Source organism: Phaseolus vulgaris, chromosome 1 (assembly GCF_000499845.2).
Source record: "Phaseolus vulgaris cultivar G19833 chromosome 1, P. vulgaris v2.0, whole genome shotgun sequence".
Classification (NCBI taxonomy): Eukaryota; Viridiplantae; Streptophyta; class Magnoliopsida; order Fabales; family Fabaceae; genus Phaseolus; species Phaseolus vulgaris.
In genome coordinates this window covers 25,257,052-25,280,130 of record NC_023759.2, presented here as the reverse complement: position 1 = coordinate 25,280,130, position 23,079 = coordinate 25,257,052, and the positions used below count along the sequence as shown (strand labels likewise).

Here is a 23,079-nt window from a genome sequence, read left to right as displayed (position 1 = left end):
CTATTTATTTTGTCAGCAAGGTGCTGCAGGGCCCGGAGGTGAGATATCAGGCCTTGGAGAAAGCTGCACTGGCAGTGGTTTTTTCGGCGAGGAGGTTACGCCACTATTTCCACAGTTTCACGATCCTGGTGATGACCGACTTGCCCATCCAGAAGGTTCTGAAGAAGCCCGACGTAGCTGGGAGGATGGTGAAGTGGGCGGTGGAGCTGTCGGAGTTCGACATCAAGTATGAGCCCCGAGGTCCGATTAAGGGACAGATCTTTGCAGATTTCGTGGTCGAGCTCTCGTCAGAAGCCACACGAGTTGAGGGGGATGACTTTCGTTGGGTGCTTTCGGTGGATGGATCGTCAAACCAGCAAGGCAGTGGTGCTGGAGTCATCTTGGAAGGGCCCAACGGCGTGCTGATCGAGCAGTCCCTGAGGTTTGCCTTCAAGGCCAGCAACAATCAAGCAGAATATGAGGCGCTGATCGCCGGTATCTTGCTGGCCAAGGAGATGGGAGCTAGGGTGTTAATGGCTAAGAGTGATTCGCTGTTGGTCACAGGACAAGTTACAGGCGAGTTCCAGGCCAAGGATCCACAAATGGCGGCTTACCTGGAGTATGTGCAGGAGTTGAAGAGTTCCTTTGCCTCCTTTGAAGTGGTGCATGTGCCCAGGGAGCAGAATGCCCGAGCAGACTTGCTAGCTAAGCTCGCCAGTTCGGGCAAGGGGGGTAGGCAGAGGACGGTGATCCAAGAAAATCTGAAGACGCCCAGAGCATTTGTGGCAGATCACCTGGTTCTTCAAATAAGCAAGTCGACAGAGAGAGCGGCGAGGAGTCACAGGTCTTTGACTCAGGAGACCTTGAGATCGCCAAGAATAAGGGCACGTCGGGAAGAGGAGGTGAACGTGGCACAGGTCTGCGCTACCCTTGAGCCAGACACCTGGGTAACACAGTACAAGTGATGCCTGGCGGATGGCCTTCTCCCGCTGGATCTGACGGAGGCCAGGAAGATAAAGAAGAACTCCAACAAGTTCACGATGATTGATGGCGAGCTGTATAGGTTTGGGTTCACTCACCCACTCCTGGAATGTGTGCATGGCGAGAAATGTACGAGAATTATGGCAGAGCTCCATGAAGGGATATGTGGAAGCCACGTCGGGGGTCGAGCTCTGGCCGCAAGGACTCTCCGTGCAGGTTACTACTGGCCAACAATGAGAGAAGACTGCAAGAAGTACGCGCAGTGCTGCAAGCAATGCCAGCAGCACGCCGATTGGCACAAGGCGCCTCCCGAGGAGTTGAAGTCGATTTACAGCCCTTGGCCGTTTCATACATGGGGAATCGACATCCTGGGACCATTCCCGTTGGCGATCAGACAGATGAAGTACTTGGTGGTGGCGATTGAATATTTTACCAAGTGGATCGAAGCAGAACCAGTGGCCCAGATCACCGCGCACAAGATCGAAAGCTTTGTGTGGAAGAACATCGTGTGCCGGTTTGGTGTGCCCAAGCGCCTGGTGTCAGATAATGGGACTCAGTTTGCAAGTCACCTGTTGAAGAAGCTGTGCGAAGGGGTGGGAATTCAACAAGTATTTGCATCTGTCGAGCACCCTCAAACGAATGGCCAAGTAGAGTCGGCCAATCGAGTATTGCTGAGAGGTTTGAAGAGAAGGCTAGAGAAAGCCAAAGGAAGTTGGGCTGAGGAGGTACCCCGTATAGTCTGGGCGTACCACACCACCGAGCAGTCAGGAACCCATGAGACCCCGTTCAGCCTGGTCTATGGATGCGACGCAATGATTCCAGTAGAAATCCAGGAGAGCTCGCCGAGATTCCAGAACTTTGTAGCGGAAGACTCGAATGAGGAAAGAAGGCTGAATCTGGATTTGCTGGATGAAGTCAGGGAGGAAGCGAGAGTGAAGGCTGAGGCGGTGAAGAGAAGGATTGAACGAAGGTATAACTCGACGGTGATGCCAAGGCAGTTCAGAGAAGGCGACCTGGTGATGAGGAAGGCCCACCAGTACGAGATGGAGAACAAGCTATCGCCTAAGTGGACGGGACCGTTCAGGATAACCGAGGCGCTCGGGAACGGCGCCTACCGCTTAGAAACGTTGGGAGGAGGGGCGATTCCTCGCACTTGGAACGCCACGCACCTCAAGTTATATTACAGTTAAGAACTTTGTAAGTAAAAACAAACACGAAGGGCTTTGCAATGTCTCTGTTAAAACAGTTTGAAGGGGGCACTCTTTATTCCCTAAGGAGGGTTTTTAATGAGGCCGCCCAATAAAGAAGAGTTTTCAAAGTTTGAAGTGTTTTAGATTGCATGCTTATGGTTTTCCGAAAGTTTTGAAGAAAGACCTTGTCACTTATATGTGATTTAAGGCGAGTTGAGGTTATGATTGCATGCTTTCTAAAAGGTTTCTAAGTCCCCATCGTTTTTCGGCGATTGGCGGCATCAGTTAAAGTTTAAAGTCCTCATCGTCTTTCGGCGATCGGAGGCACCAGTTAAAAGACCTCAACGCCCTCGCGCGTCCTGAGGCGAGAAAGAGTAAAAGTCCTCAGTGCTTCCAGAGGAGAGAAGATGTAGCCTCTGGGGCAATGTAGAGGCACCAGCAAAAAGTCCTCAGTGCCTCCAGGGGAGAGAAGATGTAGCCCCTGGGGCAATGTAGAGGCACGAGTTAAAGACCTTCTCGCCGTCGAGCGAGTTTAGGCGAGTTAAAGACCTTCTCGCCGTCGAGCGAGTTCAGGCGAGTTAAAGACCTTTTCGCCGTCGAGCGAGTTCAGGCGAGTTAAAGACCTTCTCGCCGTCGAGCGAGTTCAGGCAAGAAAAAATCCTTCTCGTCTTGAACGAGTTCAGGTATGGTGTAAAGGGTGGAAGAAGTTCAGAGGGTGGCTAAGGTAGGTTCGAAGAGAACGCCCAACCACCCGGTTCCTTGTTCTGAAGCTCAGGGAGGTAGAGAAGGATCCGAAAGGCGCCTCTACCCCCAGATGAGGGAACAAAGGCCAAGTTGTGAGGGCAAGAGGAAGCCTACATCGCCAAGACCCTCTGGCGATCAGATTCGGGCGGTGGCACGAGCAAAGGCCCATTTGATGGAGCAGATCAGGTAAGATATGCCTTAAGCTGTCAGTTGAAGTGAAACTTGCTGTTTAGTGGGTAGTTTTACGACGAAGTTCGCTGCTTTTAAAAGTTTACGAGTTATTAGAATGCTGTTATTCGAAAGTTGATAGTTTAAGCAGCAAATAAACGAGTTGCGCCCGCAGAATTACCAAGTTAATTTCGTTGAAGTGAATTGTACAAGGAGAGATAAGGCAAACAGAGAAGTTGTAAGAAGAAGCAGAAAGACTTTATAATAAAGTGGTATCAGTTCAAAATACATATACAAAGAGGAAACTTATTACAAGAAGTTTGCGCAAGAGAAAACAAATGAATAAGTGAATGGAGGGAATCAGCTAGTCTTCAGAAGGAACGATCTTCCCATCCACCACTTCGTTGTTTAGAGACACCATGGAGAGGTCCAGATCAGGGTATTGGCAGGCGAACTGCTCCAGGGCGGCGTCAAACCCAGCAGCGAGGATTTGGGCAGAGCTCAGCTCGAGTTCTTCAATCTGCTTCTTGAGCCCCTCGTTCTGCTGCTTCAGTTCTTCAGCCCTCTCCCGAGCTTGAAGAAGGTCTTCAGTAACCCTCTTGTTCTCCGCCTGCGCTTGGGCCAGCTCTGCGGCGATCCCTTCGTTTTCCTTTTTGGCCTCGGCGAGCTTGGCCATGGTGTCATCTCTTTCTTTTACAGTCTTCCCCAAGAGGACCTCCCGATCTACGGACCTCTTCTCAAGGTTTTCTACCTTGGCGGCATCTGCTTTAATCGACGCCTCCAGGCCAGCCACCTTGAGACGATAGGGGACCAACTTGCTCTCCAGCTCGATCTTCTCTTGAGCTAAGAGGTGCACCCTATGGCGTAGATCGGTGGCCTCCTTGCGCGCCACCCGTAGCTCGGTGCTCATAGCATCCTCCACCCGCGAATGGTCGATCTCCGCCAGCATAAGGTTACAGGACAACTTCTCCGCCTCGATCCTTATTAGGCGATTCTCCTCTTGGAGCACGGAGATGTCATCCTGGAGTTTCTTGCTGGAACTCTCCACAGCTTTTGATATGATGGAGGGGAAATCCTCTGCCATCATCTTGAGTTTTGCTGAGAAGGGTTCCTGTTCCGTCTGGTTGACCGGGACGTCTTCGTGCGCGACCTCAACCGTCAGCTAGGGACTCCTTCCCACTGGTTACCTGTGGATTCCTGCAAAAAAGAGGACAAAGAGGCGCCCTAGCGGCCGTTTGCACTCCGACGCTCAAGTCAGCCAGCAAGAAACACCAAAATTGTTCACCTACGTCTCTGAGCACCGCGTATGGCACTCTGAAGGTGGTAAAAAGAACTGTGTATTGTGTGTTTGTGTTCTCTCTCTCAGGCAAAGATATTCCCCAGTCCCTTGTCCGTAACCTTGAAGCACGAGCAAGCAACTAGAGAGTTCTGGTAAATTTGCCAAAAGTTCGAACCCCCTTTCCAACATTCTCAACGATATTTAAACTACCCAGGCATTTAAAGCGCCTTAAAGCACCTTTAATTACAAATGTAACGCACTCAATCAGCGTATCTAATTAGAAAACGTAGCGCATTTAAGACGTTGAAACGCTTGGGAGCCATTATAGTACCTGAATGCTCGAAACGGAAACTGTATTGAATGACTTTAATTACCTGGCACCTGACTAAAGGGTGTTTCTATTCTGGCATGGCTGTCGTACACGTGGAGGGCCTCACGACGCCGTGACCCCATCTGGGGGCGTTTCTACGTGTGAGTCCTCCTGCTTGGGAGTGCTACTGCGCTAGGGGTGACTTTTTGGGTGCTAACTCATGCCCCCAATCATCTAGTCACTTACTTTGAGAGCGTATCTGCCTTCCTCTCGTACCCTGCACCCGGCTACCCTGGGCGTGACCTTCCTCTTGAGTCGTATCTGTCCCAAAGGCGTCTCTGGGGCGGCAGGGGTACTTCACGAGTCAGGCTGCCCTACACTGATGCTATCTCTATGGCCTTGAAGCCACCTTTTCCTTCTCTTTATCGCTGCCCCGGGCTATCGGGACCTGAGGCCTTCCCACGGCGTCGCTCCCTCCATGGTCTTTCCTACCCATGGGTATCGGGGAACCACACTGTGATTGCCTTGCTTTAGCACTTTTTGATCTGGCGACGCCCTGGTTGGGCGACGCCTTCACCTAGGCGACGCCTTGTCTTGGCGACGCTTCCTCTTGGCGATGCTGGCACTTGGCGTCTCTCCACCTAGGCGACGCCCTGCGTTGACTTTGACTCTCCAGGCGTTGACTTTGGCCTTAACTTAGTCAACGCCCGGATACGGGACGGTACAGTTCCCACACCCTTTTGACCGCGAGGGAAAGGTTTGCTCGTGGAAGCACTGGGGAGGCCTGTTGCTGGTTCTCGCCACCACCTTCTTGAATTGGTTGGTGAGTTGGAGCTTCTTGGCGTGGTGGTGACGAGGGGGACTCGGTGATGATGATGGGTGAGTTGTGAGCCCCTTCATCCCCGCCTGGTGCAGCTTCCGCAGTTGAGGCTGTTGAAGGAGGACCCCCTCCAGCAGATACAAATGGCGTGGAGGCGCTTGGGGGGTTCTCCATGAAGTTAGGCTCAGTAGCCTCAATCACCGGGGGTGCAGCCGCCAAGGGAACTGCTTGAACCGGCGGTGTTGCAGCTGGCAGAGAAGGCGGTGTTGGAGTAGGAGCTGGTGGTGAGGATGGTGTTGATGTTGGAAGAGGAGGTGGAGCAGGTAGTGAAGAAGGCGCCACCCTTCTTCTTTTTGTGATGAGACCGTCCTCAGTCGCCTCATCGTCTTCTTCTTCATCCTCATGGACCACCTGAGGGGTTTTCCTCTTTGGCTTCCTGAGGATGAGTTTTTTGCGTTGTGGGGCGGGCAGGGCCTCTGAAGGAGCTGGGCCTTTAGGGGGCGATCTGCCCTGGGCAGCGGCGATCTCCACCACTGAGTTGGGCACAGTCTGGGAGCCCGACGCCAACCCATGGGCTCGGGCGAGCGCCCTCAATTCAGCCAGTTTCCCTTTGCCCAACATGAGATCTGCATAATACAAAAGGTCAGCTCAAAGAGAAAGATAAATACATGGGTAGATATGCAAATGAGGCAAACAAGTGATGCAGAAAATAAAAACCAAGTCTTGTGCACAACAGACAAGACGCCCAGCAACAGTTAACAGAGGTACAGCACAGGGCAATGACTTAGATGTTAAGGTAAGCTCTAACCTATACGAGCCTCGAGTTGGTCTTCGAAGAACTCGAAGGAGATGAGCGTAGTGGTGAGGAAGGTGATGTTAGCGTCTGCCACGCTTTTCCAGAAAAGGCACAAGTCCTTATCCAAATCACCCATGTTGTCGGGGCTTCTTGGCTTTCTAAAGCTTCCTTTGGAGTCTTTAGTTCCCTTGTTTACCCAGTACAAGGGAAAGCCGTCGAGCAGCGAAGTGTCCCGATCGTTCTGGCGCACTTGGACGAATTTGCCTTTCCAGTCCTTGTAAGATTGCTGGAAGATAGAGAGGATCGACCTCCCAGCAATTCCGTTCAGGCTCACCCAAAGGCGATCTCCAGGGTTCTTGGCCTCGAACAGGAAAAGGAACACGTCGACTGAGGCTGGTAGTCCCAGATGTGCGCACACAATTTGGAACGCCCGCAGGAATGCCCAGCTGTTGGGATGGAGCTGGGCGGCGGCGATGTCGAGCTCGGTTAGTAGTTCCCGCTCGAAACGAGTGAGGGGAAACCTGAGTTTCACCTTCTTGAATAAGGTGGTGTACACAAAGCAGAACACCTCGTCGTTGTTCCCTTTGTCATCTGTGCAGACCGGCACATTGGGGGGACAAGGCAGCACGGTTAGTTTATCATCGTGCTCCTTGTGGAACGACAGGTGGGGCTCGTCCCCTTTCTTCAATCGAAGCACTGCCCCGGCAGAGTTTACTGAAGAAGTCTCCTTCAGCAAGGTCGAGGTGGCCCATGGGTATAGCTTCTTGTAGTCGGGGGAAGGAATGGAGGCACCTCCGGTGATGGGTGGAGTTGCCTGAGCAAGGTTGGGATGAGAGGTTGCAGGCCTCTCAGCCTGGGAGGAGGAAGCACCAGGTGCTCGCGGTGGGTTATGAGCTTGAGATGGAGGGTTTCGTGACGAGGGAGGAGGATTCGGGGTGATCTTTGAACGAGCCATCGCGGAAACTGCAAAGGAAAAAGAAAGGGAAAGGTGAGCGAAGGTTGCAGAGGTTGACTCGATTGTGAAGGAAGGGTGAAAAACGAACGAACGAAAGTTCGTTGTAGTGGAGACGAAGCCCTAAGTTACGAGAAGGGAGAAGCAGAAGAAACAACCCACAGCGTATGCACCAGGCAGTTATGGATGATGTGAATCGGTTAAAATGCAGGAAAACTCAACAGAAGAAGTAAAGGGAGTACCTTTCGATGATCAGAAGAACACTGAAGGAAGTTGAGGATTCAAAAGGTTGAGTAGCGTCGTGGGTTTTGCAGAAGAAACTCAGAGCGTTTGAGAAGGCAAAGAGGTGATGGAACAGTAGAAGTGAAATGGGTTTAAGGGTTTTTCAAATGGTTTTTGGAAGCGTAAACGACAACTAAAGATGACCGTTGATGAAGCCACGTGTCGAGCGATTGGGAGAATGTTTGGTGGAGCGTCAGGAAAGCAGAAAGTACGAATGTTTGGAATTCTGCGCCAGCGCCACGTAGATTGGTAGTGACGTGACTTCTTTAGTCTTTTCGCTGGACAAGTCTTCGCTTAAGACTGGGGGGCTTGTGTACCACCCTGGTAGTCGGAAGTGATGACGTGGCATCGAGCTATTATATAGGCGTGTTGGATGGGACACCTGGTTGGCAGAAGGGAAGGAAGTAGGGGGGTTCGTGTAGTCGCCAGTTATTAAGTTGGCGTGCTCCGATCTCCAGCATACCTAAATCGGCGGTCACAGGGTTGAAGATGAAGTCGCCAGATGTGAACCCAGGCGACCAAGTAATTAGAGATCGCCGAAACAAGGACATCGCCGAAGATGAAGGCAGATAGTCATTTCCCAGTTGGCCAGAGGATGAGGTCGGGAGACAGCTTACTTGAACATATACGGAGAAGCAGGTAGGGCAGATCATGAAGGCGGCCGGCGAGACCACAGGGAAGGTGTGTACGAAGACACCCGAACTCGCCATCCAGAAGAGATCACGCTCCAAGGCAGCTATGCACTGAGTTGTATCATGCATAAGTAACTTAGCCAAAAAACCTGAAGAGTAAGAAGTAGCGCCCAAGTCAAGGATGCTCCAGATGATGGCACGTGTACAGCTGGATGCGAGCCACGTGTCCAGATGTGTAACTTCCAGGAGAGAGAAAGTGCCCAGGTATATAAGAGTTTCTAACGGACTTCTGAGGTACGCACGCGTTTAGATTACTTCTTTACAACAGCGAGAACGAGAGTACGCTGAGAGAGAATTTGTGCACAGTTCCTTAGAGTTCTTGAGTTTTCTCTTAGTATTTGGTGGTTCAGTCGCTGACTTGGGCGTCGGAGCGTGATCGGCCGTAGCGACGCCGTTCCGTCTTTTGCAGGTTCTTGAGGTGGATCGCGGTGAAGGACGGAGGCTAACACGGCGCAGAAGTCGATCCAGGTTTGACGAGGCAATGCTCCAGCGTTTCGGTCAACAGGCAGGATCAATTGTAATAAGTTTTTTTATTTGAATGATATAGGGTGTGAGTTATTGTACTAAATTTCAGGTTAAAATGGATGTTTCTGTAGCTATTTCAGTCATTAAAGATATCACTTGTCTAGTGGAAAATTCGTCTAAAAGTTTTATGTGCAATGATATATTTGATTTCAATGTGCTTAAGTTTTTTTATATTCATACTCGTAGTCATAAAGTAAGTTCTATATCCTTTTCCTGTTAGATGGAAGTTTCTTTTCCCAGATTGGGTTAAAATTAACAATGATGGTGTTGTTAGGGGTTCCTTGGTCTTGCTACTTGATGAGGTATTTTTCGTGGGAGTATGGGGGAGTTTATTAGTGGTTTCTCTACTTTTCTTAATGTTCAAACTGCTTTGGTTGTTGAGTTTTATGGAGTTATACATGTTATTGAAGAAACTCAAAAGATGCGTCTTACTAATTTATGGTTGTGATTCTGCCTTGGTTTATGCTACATTTATTGATAAAACTAATGTTCCTTGGATGCTTCGTAATAGGTGAAACATTTGTCTTAATTACTATGGGAAAATCAGGTTTCGGGTTTCTCACATTTTTCGTGAAGAGAATGTTTGTGCTGATAAATTTACTAACTTAGGATTTATTCATAGAGACCAAATTCATTGGTATAGGCTTTCATCTACTCTTTTCTTAGAGTTCTTTATGAATAGGTATAAGCTATCTATTTGTTAATATATGAGTTTTGGTCTAATCCCCCATATTTACTTGTATTTATTTTTCTTTAATAATACTTTTTTTCATGTAGTGGTAGAGGATTAACTGAAATGTCAAATTTTATAGTGATGTCTAATATGAGAACTTTTATAAAAAAAGTGAGTATAATTTAGGTGAGACTTTTTAGATAAGCTTTTATATTCGAAATGAATAAGTATTGAATTTAATAAAAAAATATAAGAAAATAATTAATAATTAAATTTATAGATAAAAATAATTAATTATTATATTAATTAAATTAAATATTATTTTATAAAGTAAAAAAATATTAATATTTAAAATAATTTGTACTATTAATAAAAAAATTTAAATTAATTTTTAAATTGATACTTAAATTAATTATCAAGAGTAGTGAAAATCTTTATAGTTAATTTAAATATAAGTTTTAAAACTAATTTATAAATTAATAATAAAAACTACATACTAATAATTTTTTAATTTATAAAATAATATTTAGCTTAATTAATATTGTAGTTAATTATTTTTTTTAAATTTAATTTTTATTTAATGATTATTTAATGATGATTCATGGCTTTAATATAATTAAAGGCTTATTTATTATTGCTCAACTGTTTTGTTTTGGAGTATCATGACTTTTATTAAACTTAATTTATGATTCTATAATGAAATAAACTCACGTTTCATATTACAATAAAATATTTATTTTCTATGAAGATATATTTAATATTTATTAAATGTTATTGATAATTATACTACAATGTAAACTCTTTCATTTACTTTAAACACATCCATTTATACCATAAACATTTAATACACTTCCATGCAATCATAATTTATTATTTGTCATAAAATTGTTGACTTTTACCACAATTGTTTTAAAAGTCATACCCAATATAATTTATTAATAATGTAAATTTATTTACATTAGGTGTACGTAACATGAATATTTTTTGCATTTCTACTTTTTAAATATATATTCAAAAATATAAATATCAGTAAACTTTATGAGAAAATTTATAAATTTTCAATTGCATTTTTATCATTTTATTAGTAAACAACTATGATATATAATTAAAGCAATACAAGATGGAGTGCAATTACTTTTAATGCAAACACCTATATTTATATGAAAATAATCTACAGATTTGACTTAATATTAATTTGGATTGGTATTTTACATGTTAAGACATGCATATGACTTGTAACATTGTAAAAGTATGTTTTAGTATCATAGGATATAATATTAAAATAATACATAATGGACTTCAATTACTTTCAATAGAAATAATAAAACCGTTTATTGGTCCCTTTAAATATTAATTTGAATTTGTCTAGATTTTATGTGTCATAAATTTGTCTATATAATTATATAAGTTAGTATCACTTTCATGAAATTAGAGAAATCAATTTTTTAAAGGTATAAAGTCTAGAAGATTAAAGGAAAAAGATAATAATAATCTCTTAATAATAAAATTTGAAACTCACAAGAGGAGAAAATTACCATATTGTCAAATATTTGATTTATATTTGGAAGAGGATATATTGTCAAATATTTGATTTATTTTTGGAGGAGGACATGTACCTTTATAACAAGCTTTGTTAGGGATGGTATACTCAGTAGATATCCTTCATTTCTGGTTAGACTTCTAATAACAAAATAATTGGTGACCTATGTGGTATATGTGATTTTTCTTATAAAAATTATCTTCAGTTTGTTAACCTTTTTGCTTTACGATGTTCTTATCCTCTCTTTTTTTTTTCTTTATACCACTACCTACCTAGACTTGAGAGAGGATGACATATTTTTTACACGTGTAATTTAGATCAATGTTTGACATGGTTGTCACATTCCAAGTAAATAGGTTGATATTACAAGCAAATACATCTTTTATTTGTTATTGAAGTGGGTGACTTTTGTTCATCCAACCATAGTGTATTGAGTAAGTTGTAAGCCAAACTGAAAATTCATCATGGCCACATCAAAAGTTACATACCTTCATTAAACAAAATCACTATATTTTCAAGTTTTACAATAACCTCTTAGAAAACAAGAAAAACAATACACACAAAATAAGATATTGAACCTACAATATCTTCTACCATCACTAATGAAATCCTATAATAAGTAACACACTAGAGTAATTACAAAAAAAATAACAAGATCACCTAAAAAGTTCAAGCACAATCGAGAAGAAAATATACAAAGGTAATTACAAAATGAACTTATTAAAACATAGGATTTGAACCAAAAATTAAGGTAAGAAAGCTCAAAAAAGTGTTTTGTAATCTCAGATCAAAGTCTCAATCTATAGTAAAAATGTTTTCAAAAATAATAGTTTTGATTTCATGATGTTTAATGGATTTGAAATGAAAGATATATAAATTTCAATTTGTCTATGTTCCTGCCGGTTGACCGAAAAGATCTTCGCGCGTAGCTTTGACTCACGAACAAGGACTCCTTCGCCTCCAACTCAGATCTTCACCCTACTCCGCCGTGAGCACCTGAAAAGGAGTGAGCAAAGGGCGCCCTCGCGGCCGTTTGCACTCCGACGATCAAGTCAGCAAGCAAGCAAAAAACACCAAACACCTCCGTCTCGGAGCACCGTAACTGAATGCTTTGAAGGTGCGTAACTGAATCGTAACTAACTCTCTCCAACCACTCGTGCATACAATGAGTAAGCAAGCAAATGATCAGAAAGTGTGTAAACTCTGTGAAAACGTACCTTATTAAGCTTTCAGAAAAGCTTATATACCTTGGGTTTCAGTGCTTACTGCCATGTGGCCTTCTGACTTAACCATAACTCCACGTGAAAGGCCTTACAACGTTGTAAACTTAGGGAAATTCCAGCGTGTAAGTCTTCCTTCTTCGAAGTGCATCTGGCGCAAGGGGTGACTACCCGGGTGCCACCTCATGCGCCCCAGCTTCTAGTCACTTGCCCTGGGAGTGTATCTACCTTCCTCTCGTACCATGCACATGGTTCACCCCTGGGTGTGGCCCTTTCCTGGGTCGTATCTGTCCCAGGGATTCTCCAGAGGTGGCGTGGGTACTTCACGAGTCAGGTTACCCCCTACTGGTACTGGGACTATGGCCTTGAAGCCACCTTTCTCTTCTCCTTATTACTGTTCCGAGGTACCGGGGTTGGAGGCCTCCTCGCCCGTACCGTGATATCTTACTGTGTCGCCCCCTCCACGGGCTTCCCTACCGTGGGTATCAGGGGGTGACATTATCGACGCCTCAACCTGGCGTCGTCTCAACATGGCAATGCCCACACCTGGCGACGCCCATACCCGGCGACGCCCAAAGTGGTCAACCTATTGACTTCCTCCCTTGGGGCCCCTTGGTGGGTCCCACCATACGTTGGACTTTGACTTTGACTTTTGACTTTGGTCAACGCCTGGGGACGGGTCGGTACAGTCTATTTTGATGGATTAAAACTGCATTAATCTGTTAATTTCACTTATACTCGTGAAATTAATTGATTAACTCATTGTATTAACAAATTAAAATAGACTCAACAAAACAAGACTTGAGATTAATCGATTAAAATAGAGCCAACATGACAACTTTGGGTTTTATGTGATATTAACATATTAAATCATTATATTAATCCATTAAGATGTTATTCCTTGCTTTTCTAGAAAACCTAAGATCATTTAACAAATTAAAACACATTTCAATATATTAAAGCATAACTACAAACCACAAAGAGATCCATAACACTTTCCAAGACTTTCCAACTTAACAGACGATTAAATCACGGTTAAGGAAACACTTACAACATGATTAAAAACAAAAATTACAATTCAAACCAAAGATCAAACACAAGATCAACATCTTCAACATGTGCATCGTCATTAACTTAACATATTATGGTTGGAAGCATCAAATACCAAATCTTCAAACTTGTAATCAAATCTGTACCGACCAGGTCATCGGGTATGATGACGTGGACAAGAGAAAGGTAGGTGGTCAAGAAGTCAACGTAGTCGCCGTATGTAGAAGCGGCGTTCTGCGGTATACGTAATCGGTTATCGCCGAGATGTGTCACCGCCCGAGAGAAAGACATCGCCTGAGCAGGATTTCGCCCAAGCAGGACGTTGCCCAAGCAAGACATCGCCTAAGCAAGACGTCGTCCAAGCGAGACGTCGCCCAAGTAAGACATCGCCCGAAGACTCAACCCGCGTGACAGAAGCACTTCGCAGAAAAGAGGGCCCACACGATGGAATAACCCTAAGTTGGGTGGCGGCGCTGTGGGACCCTCCGCACATAATAAACGATCAAGTCAAAGGGGCACGTGACAATGCCCACGTGCTCATTAAAGATCTCCAAGAAAGGCTGCATGCATGACACGTGATTAATTAGGGCACCCACGAAGTATGATGGCGCGAGAGATACGACGCTCAAGTTAGAACCCAAGCGGCCACAAGGTTATTCATTGCACTCCAGATAAGGGAAGTCCATGTGCCAGATACGCTCAGATCCTAGGAATAGCGGCGCAAGGACCTTCTCCAAGGAACCCTAGATAAGAGCAGCAGCGCAAAGGTAAACCCTAGTTTCCACCTATATAAAGGGCACTAAGAGCCCTAGTAAGGGACAATTTTTACAAGCTTTAACCTAATTCTCATAGTTACACAGAGCATTAAACCCTAGTTGTTCTTGACGGCGCACTCACTGTGAGAACAAGGAAATTGGGGCAACACCATTCTAGTTCACAGTTTTTAGTCACTCAGCACAGTTTCTTCGACCACCTCCCAAGGGTGTGTCACTTTGATGTTTCTCGCTAGCTGACTTGATCGTCGGAGTGCAAACGGCCGCGAGGGCGCCCCTTTGTTCACTTCTTTCAGGTACTCACAGACGGAGCAAGACGAAGGTGCCCTAGCTAGCGAGGACAGGCCACGCGCAAAGACGATCCCAGTCAGCCGGACGAAACAAAATCTTTAAACTTCAAGCTTCTATATCAACAATTTATGCCTTTATATATTTGTCTAAATTGGTCAATTGTCATATCTTTCAATGCTCGAGTATTTCCACTTAGGTGGAAGGATGTCGACCATATTATTATGAGAGAAAGAATGGAACTCATGGACATTTTTATGTACAAGGGTAGTTGGTTGAACTTCTACAATGTGGTAAGTGGAAGGTATCCCATATTGTATGAATTAGTTTTCTTTTTCAACAAACAATTGTGTTGGCTACTTTGACATGCTTAGTAGGCTAATTTTTTGTATGGGCATCTTCTCGAACTTGTGATTTAATGACATGCTTGATGTGTCGAGGACCATGACTCTATTGATTGTCTTTGATATTTCGAGGTTATCGATCATACATCAATATGTTCAGTTGGTCACCTAGAACTTGGAGTCTGTTGTATTGTTGGTTGAGTAACCTCACTCATTGTGTTATTGCTAGATGTTGACTTAATGTTGTTGTCAAACAAGTGATGACTCTTTTTACGACAAGTGTATTAAGTTAGAAATAATAATTTGTCCCTAAGAACAGATATCGAACCCACAAGGAACATTTATTTAAAATCCTAATAGTAACATTCACTAAGTATAAGAATATGTACAATAATTTGATTTGATCTGATATTGACAATAGTTTGCATGAAAATTAAATAAAAGAAAAGTAAAGAGTTATTAATTCAATTGGGAAATTTGGGATTAGGGTTCATCCTTTTCATTCTTTTGTATTTTGAAAAGCATAATAATATTTTATCTTTGCTTGATATTAATGCCCATATAAAATTCATTCATATCAATTTCTCGCATATAAAATTACTAAGATAGTCTCCTAAATATTGATTTATTGCATATTTATAAAAACTTCTTATCATTACAAGCAGATGTTGATAGCAATTAACATTTGAAATTTATTACCAGCATTCAAATATGTTAAACATTATCATTTATGTTAGATGCTTATAAGTACTTTTTAGTCAAATCAAGGATCAAAATCATGATAAAACAAACATTAATAATAAAATGACATACCAATCATCAATCAAGAACATAATGTTATATTTAAATATCACTTCAATATATCATAGTTTGAACAAATTACTCTCAATACCAAATGGTAGAATTAACTACTTATGTCGAACATTACAACATAGGAAGCAAGAAAGAAGATCCAAGATGTACTTTCTCTTAACAAACTTTGATTATAATTTCTAAGTACCAAATGAAAGTCAATCTAAGAAAACTTGTAAATTCCATAAAAACTCGAATAAAATAAAATAAAAATAAGTATTTCTTTAATTAATACTTACGTTGATAAATATTTGAACTTCTATAAATAATAAAATGCAACATAAAGTATATTCTATGACCCTATCCTTATATTTCACTTATGTGATTAGTTACTGAAATATTTAATTGAATTTCAAATAAGTTTGATAATAAGAACATTCCACTTATCTAAATATTTCGAGGTGAGTAGTACACCTTTCGAAATTTCGCAAAATATACAACAGTAATTAATTCTAACACACATCTTAATTTTATTATTTTAGTACACATATCTTTTATAAAAGATAATTTTAATAAACTGGAATAAACTCTTAACTGTACTTACTTTTATTATATAATTTTTGCGGGTTCACGGGCAAACTGCATATAACACTTATTCATCCTAAAATAAATCTTATTTTTTATTTTTTCATAAAATATAAATTTTAATGAAATCGATTAAACTCTTCGCCGAGTTTACTTCCTATATATAGCATTTTGCAGGCAGGTTTATAAGCAAATACTATATAACCCTAACTCATCCTAAAATATATCTTATTTTTCCTTTTTTAGTACAAATATGATTCGGTGTGAAGATTGTCAGAGAACTTTTTTGTAGTTTCAGTAGCAAACCGTAGACAACACAAATTCATTCTAAAATACATTTTATTTTTGTGTTTAAATAGAAATTTATTTCATAAAAGATAATTTGAATCCAATAGAATAAAAGATCCATAAATAGGAGGCTAAAGAGACGAAGAAAGAAAGAGAAATGTTTAATAAAGAAAACCTTAATATTTATTACCTCGTGTCATTTTCTAACTTTCCCTTTTCCTTTTCCTACGAATCCTCCACATCGTTAGCTCTTGAGATGTCTAAATCTGACCCGTTCATTTCTCCACTCTCTGTTCAACATTCTGCTTCACCCAAGAGGCCACCTTGGGAGCTTCTAATAATCACGTTTTCCCTCAAATCTCCAACCACATGTCGCCACGTCATCATGGTGATCTTCAGACATCACCACATCGTGTGCTCACCAGCACCTGATCATTTATGAACCACATAAAGACAGAGAGACAGAAATTTCGCCCTCTCTTTCTCTCTCTAAACCAAAAGTGTACCCAAGGAGCTTCGGGTGGGGAAGTTTCATGAACTGACTGGAGCTCAGTTGAATCTGCAAATCCCATTTCAGGTTTGCTTTAGTTTTCACCTTTGTGGCTGAAAGATTCAATTTTGTTATCCAGTCTAGGATTCCACACCCTGGATTTGTTTTCTCTAACCATTTTTGAAACCCTAGGATCTGATCTGAAAGGATATAAAATTTGTATTTTTGTTTTTCTGGTGCCCTTTTCATGTCTTTTCGTTCCTTCAGGGTGGTCGTTTTGCATGTGTTTTTTGTCGTTAGTTTTGTGTTAGATTTTTATTTTTCAAAATCTGAATGATAGCTGGTAGGAAGTTTTATGGTTCTATTTTCTTTTCTGGCTACTGATTCCAAATTTTATTGCATTTTGTTACAGGCACTGTGTTGTTTTCCCCTGTGTTATCTCCAGGGATTGCATCTTTGATCCCTTGTAGTGTGATCTTTTGTACTTATTTGTGTTATTCTAGCATTTCATTGATTTTTCTGTACACTGAGATTGTTGGGTGCTAAACATTGGGGAAGGTTGCTTGTAGACGAGAGATTTTTGTACTGCTTTAAATTTGTGCCAATGGAACACCATTTTGGTCAAGACGCTGCACCTGCATCTGGGTCCTTTGATAAGACTAGGGTTTTGAATGTGAAGCCATTAAGAACACTTGTTCCTGTGTTCCCTTCACCATCTAATCCTGCTTCATCTTCAGCTCCACAAGGGGGTGCCCCATTTGTCTGTGTTTCACCTTCTGGTCCTTTCCCTTCTGGGGTTGCACCCTTCTATCCATTCTTCATCTCCCCTGAATCCCAGAGGCTCTCTGAGCAGAATGCACAAACGCCCACTGGTCAACGTGTGCCTGCTGCTCCGATTTCTACTGCTCCGATTTCTACTGCAGTTCCAATTAATTCATTTCGGACGCCAACTGGAGCTACAAATGGTGATGTGGGCACATCGCGAAGAAATACCCGAAGTTGGGGACAGGTCACAGAGGAAGATGGCTACAGTAATGTTGTGATAGAGGAAGTTGATGCAGATGCAAGAACTAGGAGTGGAAGGTCAAAGCGCAAGTTGCAGAAGAAGATAAAGGGACCGCAGAGTGGTGTTTCTGGGGATGTTGATCCAGATGCAGTGGCTGCTGATATTCTCAAGTCACTTAACCCATTGATTTTCGAGGTATTAAATCAACCGGAAGGTAGCAGGGACTCAGCTGCATATACACTCATGATATATGAAGTAATGCGAAGAAAGCTTGGACAAATTGAGGATTCAAATAGGGCCGCTAACTCTGGAGCAAAACGACCTGATTTGAAGGCAGGTGCACTTATGATGAATAAAGGGATTCGGACCAACAGCAAGAAACATATTGGATCTGTGTCTGGTGTTGAGATTGGGGATATTTTCTTTTTCAGATTTGAATTGTGCTTAGTGGGTTTACATGCACCTTCTATGGCTGGAATTGATTATATCGGTACCAAAACCAGTCAAGAGGAAGAGCCCTTAGCTGTAAGTATTGTCTCATCTGGAGGGTATGAAGATGATGTGGAGGATGGGGATGTGCTGATTTACAGTGGCCAAGGTGGGGTTAACCGTGACAAGGGAGCAAGTGATCAAAAGCTTGAAAGGGGAAATCTTGCTTTGGATAATAGTGCCCATAGAGGTAACGAAGTGAGGGTAATTAGGGGTTTGAAGGATTTGCATCATCCGACTGGGAAGGTATATGTCTATGATGGCCTTTACAAGATTCAAGATTCCTGGGTGGACAAAGCAAAATCTGGTTTCAATGTATTCAAGCATAAATTAGGAAGGTTGCCTGGACAGCCTCCAGCATATATGATCTGGAAATCCATTCAACAATGGACTGAGAAATCTGCTTCAAGAGCTGGGGTTATATTGCCTGATCTTACTTCTGGGGCTGAAAAAGTACCTGTTTGTCTTGTGAATGATGTTGATGCTGAGAAGGGCCCTGCATATTTCACTTACCTCCCAAATCTTAAAAATTTGAGGCCATCTCCTCCGTTGGAATCTTCTACTGGATGTTCTTGTGTTGGTGGATGCCAACCTAACAATTCTAACTGTCCTTGTGTTCAAACGAATGGTGGCTATTTACCATATTCTTCAGCCTCGTTAATTGCAGACCTAAAATCTGTTATATATGAGTGTGGTCCTTCTTGTCAATGTCCTTCTAATTGCCGAAACCGGGTTTCTCAAGGTGGCTTGAAGTTTCGTTTGGAGGTTTATAAAACCAAGAATAAAGGATGGGCTCTTAGATCATGGGATGCTATTCGAGCAGGATCTTTCATATGTGAGTATGCAGGGGAAGTCATAGATAGTGCCAGAGTGGAGGAGGAGCTTGGTGGTGAAAATCCTGACGATTACATTTTTGATTCTACTCGCATTTATCAGCAACTGGAAGTTTTTCCCGCTGACACTGAAGCTCCAAAAATCCCATCCCCTCTATATATATCAGCAATATATGAAGGGAATGTTGCTCGGTTTATGAACCACAGCTGCTCTCCAAATGTATTATGGCGTCCAGTCATACATGATAATAAGAATGTGTCAGATCTCCACATTGCTTTCTATGCAATTAGACATATCCCTCCTATGATGGAGTTAACCTATGATTATGGGACGGTTCTTCCTCTCAAAGCAGGTCACAGGAAAAAGAAATGCTTATGTGAATCTGTGAAATGCAGGGGTTACTTTTGTTAATTATTTGTCTAATGAATTTTGGATGAGGAGGTCTCTGAATGATAAGGATAAGGTTAGTCTACAATTTTCTAAATCACTTTGTTATAAACTAAATAATTTTTCTTTTTACCTTATCCATCCCTTTATCTCTATCTCACATCTTTCGGGATCAGTGATCAAGCTTTGGTATTGGTGATTTATTAATTTATGACATCAGGAAGTTTGTGACCTCCAGTTTTCTAATTTCTAACCCCCGTTTTTTCAATACTGAAACGAAGAACTAGGTGTTTAGTAGATTTATGTAATTTTGAGATAAATACACGTTGATTTTAAAAGGGTTAAATAAGTTTTTGGTACTTTCAAAATTGGTCTATATTGAAATTGGTACCTCTAATATTTTTTAAGTGTTTTTGATACCCAACATTTAATAAATATGCAAAGCTCTTAACAGGAACTTTATTACTCTTGAATTAACTGTGTTTACATGTAATCATCTTGTAAGATATTTGAAGGAATGTTGGCATGTGCGTTAAGTTAAAAGTAACAGAATAAATATCAGGACCAAATTCACATATTTATTGAAGAGTATCAAAATCACTGAATGTTTTTTGGAGGTACCTATTTTAATATGGACCAATTTAGCTGGTACCAAAACCTTAGTTATCCCTTTTTAATTGCAAGCAAGACTATGCTTGTGCAGTTTTGTTTATTAAATTAATTATATTGTTATTCCCGTCTTTTATTATCATTGAAATATATTTTCCTCCTTTATTGTGTCATCCCTGAATCCTGATGCATGAATGTTTTTATGACTAACATAACATGTATACTTGAAATCCTATATTTGATCCAACCATGGCAATAATGAATCAATTATTACTTATTGAAGTGTATTGATTGAGTACAGGACTAACTGACAATGTATTTGTTTTCTAAGCTAAAAGGTGTTTCTTACATTCTTAACCAATATTTAACTTGTCCTTTCAGGTGTATAATTTATGTCTTTGTGGCGTAGAAATAGCATAAATGTAGAACATGATTTATGCCGTTGCTACTTGTTTCTCAGCTCTAGCTGTAAAGCCAGACAGCAGGAATCAGGATGGAACTATGTAGAAAGATGTTTAGCAGACAAACTTTTCTTTTTGGCAAACCTAGTAAATTGGCACATGAAAAATCAAGTTGTCTATTTACTGATGTGGGTAAGTTAAGTTGTAAAAGTTAACTGTAAGACACAGTTTGTGTAGATTCTTTTTCTGCTGTTAGATACATTTTTTTTTTCTCTTCGTGGGATGGATTTTGACTAGTGCTGTTATCAGTCCACATATTGAACTAGATCTGTAGAATTGGATATTTAAGTTTGTTACAATCATTTCCAGAAATCATCCTAATTTTCTATTCTTTTGCATTTTTTGCCTGTTGATGATCCAATCCTACAAATAACCGATAGTTTAAACTTACTAGTATAGCTCTGGTTAGAAAGTTCTGAAGATGTACTCTTTTTGATGTTGAAACTACAGAAAATGGATATTTGAATACTTACTAGAAATCTATGTTTAAAAAGAAATTTATAAGGGTTTATAAGGTCTTATTTTGAGATGGTATATTACTTTATGGTTATTGTGTCACATGACACTTTTTTCTGCAAATGATATTTAACTTAGTAAATAACATCATTTGATATTTAATTTCCTGGATAACATCATTTTTGTTCATGGTGAGAATTTGGTTAAACCGAACTCTCATCTTTGCTTTTTATTTCGCAAAATCGTAAAATAAGAGGTTTTCGGAATTTGGTTTTTGAGAGCCAAATTTTGTGGGTATTCTTTTTTTCTGATAATGAATAGGAGCAAAAAATATTTGTAAGTTTTAATTTTCAAATTTTATATTTCCTTCAATTTTAATTTTATAAATATTTAAATTCATTATAAAACAAAATTTAATAATTTAACCTTGTAAACTTTATTAATTTTTCTCTCATTTAAAATTAATTTAAAAATTTAAAACATTTCTTACTTATAAAAAAGTTTTTAAAAGTTATTTTATTTTTCTTAAATTTATTTTATTTTATATTATATTTTCTTTTCTTTTTTTTCCTATTCACTCTTCACAAAGTAAAAAGAAATAAAAACATCAAAATTTGGTTACCGCATAACTAATTTTGAATGAATATTCGTACAACCAACTAAAAGAACTTTCTCCACTCATTCATTATAAAAAATTATTCCCGGACTTTCTTCCTCAAAACCAAATAAAAATAAATAAGAAACAAATCTTTAAAACTGAATGCTCACCATGCATAAAAATTATGTTATCCAGAAAATAAAATACAAAAGGGTGTTATTTACGAAATTAATTAAAAAATATGCCATTTGGAAAAAAAAAGTCCACATATGAAAAAATGATCTAATTAAAGTAAATTTTTGTGGGTAAATTCCCTATCTAACACCATTTACACTTTTATTTCCCTAACTAGCATTCTTTTGTTTTTATTTCCCTAACTAGTGCTCTTTTGTTTTTATTTCCCTATCTAGGATCCTTTTATTTTTTATTTCGTTATCTAGCACCATTTCAAAAATAAATAAATAAATAATAATTTATTTTTTTTTTGATAATTTTAATTTTGAATGCATTAAAAAATAAATATTTTTAATGTTTAAAATAGTTAGAAATATAATTAATGAATAAAGAAATGAGTTTTTATAAAATAAACTAAAAAAAATTAAAATGTTTAGTTTAAAATTATTTTTTTTAAGAATGAAGAAAATAAAAAATTAAACCCTACACAACATAAAAGTTGAATCTATAAACATAAATTACTATTTATTTTTATTATTATTGATGATGTAATCATGTTAATTTCAAGTAAAAAATACATGACATAATTACAAAAAAACCAAAGTCAATTAGTATTAATTAATAGTGGATATACAAGTAATATTGAAGTGTCTATCCTAAATGCAAAATCCTAAAAAAAAACTAATGCAAATTTTACCCTTAATGCTTAAAAAGAGAAGCAAAAAATGAAAAAAAAGTCTAGAAAATAAAAACAGCAACAATAAAAAAAAAGAATGGTAGAAAAAATATAATAACTAAAAACATAAAATATATAAAATAAAGGCAAAACAAATTAAGATAAAGATATATAAAAATAAATTCAAATAAGATAAATATTAGAGATATAAGACGATACTAAATAAGTATATGTTGATAATAAAAATGAATATAAATGAAAGATGATAATTCATTTAATATTTTCTTCAATGGTACATTAAATAGTTTGTGCGAAATGAAACATAATTAATGACGAGAAGTGCACAATCCAGTAATGTTGGGACATATTCTTTATGTCTGTCTTGGTGTTTGACAATATGAACATTTTTTATTCGATTATGTTGTTCTTTTATGTCCATATCATTCCTTATTTAACTTTGTTTTTTTATAATTATGTCATGTATTTTTTACTTCAAATTAACATAATTACATCATCAATAATAATAAAAATAAATACTAATTTATGTTTATATATTTAACTTTTATGTTGTTGTAGAGTTTAATTTTTTATTTTATTCATTCTTAAAAAAATAATTTTTAAACTAAAC

At 39.8% G+C, this 23,079-nt stretch overlaps 1 protein-coding gene across 1 annotated transcript; it reads left to right on the top strand.

Moving 5' to 3' along the window:
* Window positions 1–16,595: 16,595 nt before the first annotated feature.
* LOC137813804 (histone-lysine N-methyltransferase, H3 lysine-9 specific SUVH1-like) lies at window positions 16,596–20,885 on the top strand. The gene is made up of 3 exons (XM_068616233.1): window positions 16,596–16,848; window positions 17,174–19,553; window positions 20,468–20,885. Exon 2 carries the CDS (start codon window positions 17,366–17,368, stop codon window positions 19,499–19,501), a length of 2,136 nt encoding a protein of 711 aa, XP_068472334.1. The 5' UTR covers window positions 16,596–16,848; window positions 17,174–17,365; the 3' UTR covers window positions 19,502–19,553; window positions 20,468–20,885.
* The last annotated feature ends 2,194 nt before the right edge of the window (window positions 20,886–23,079 follow it).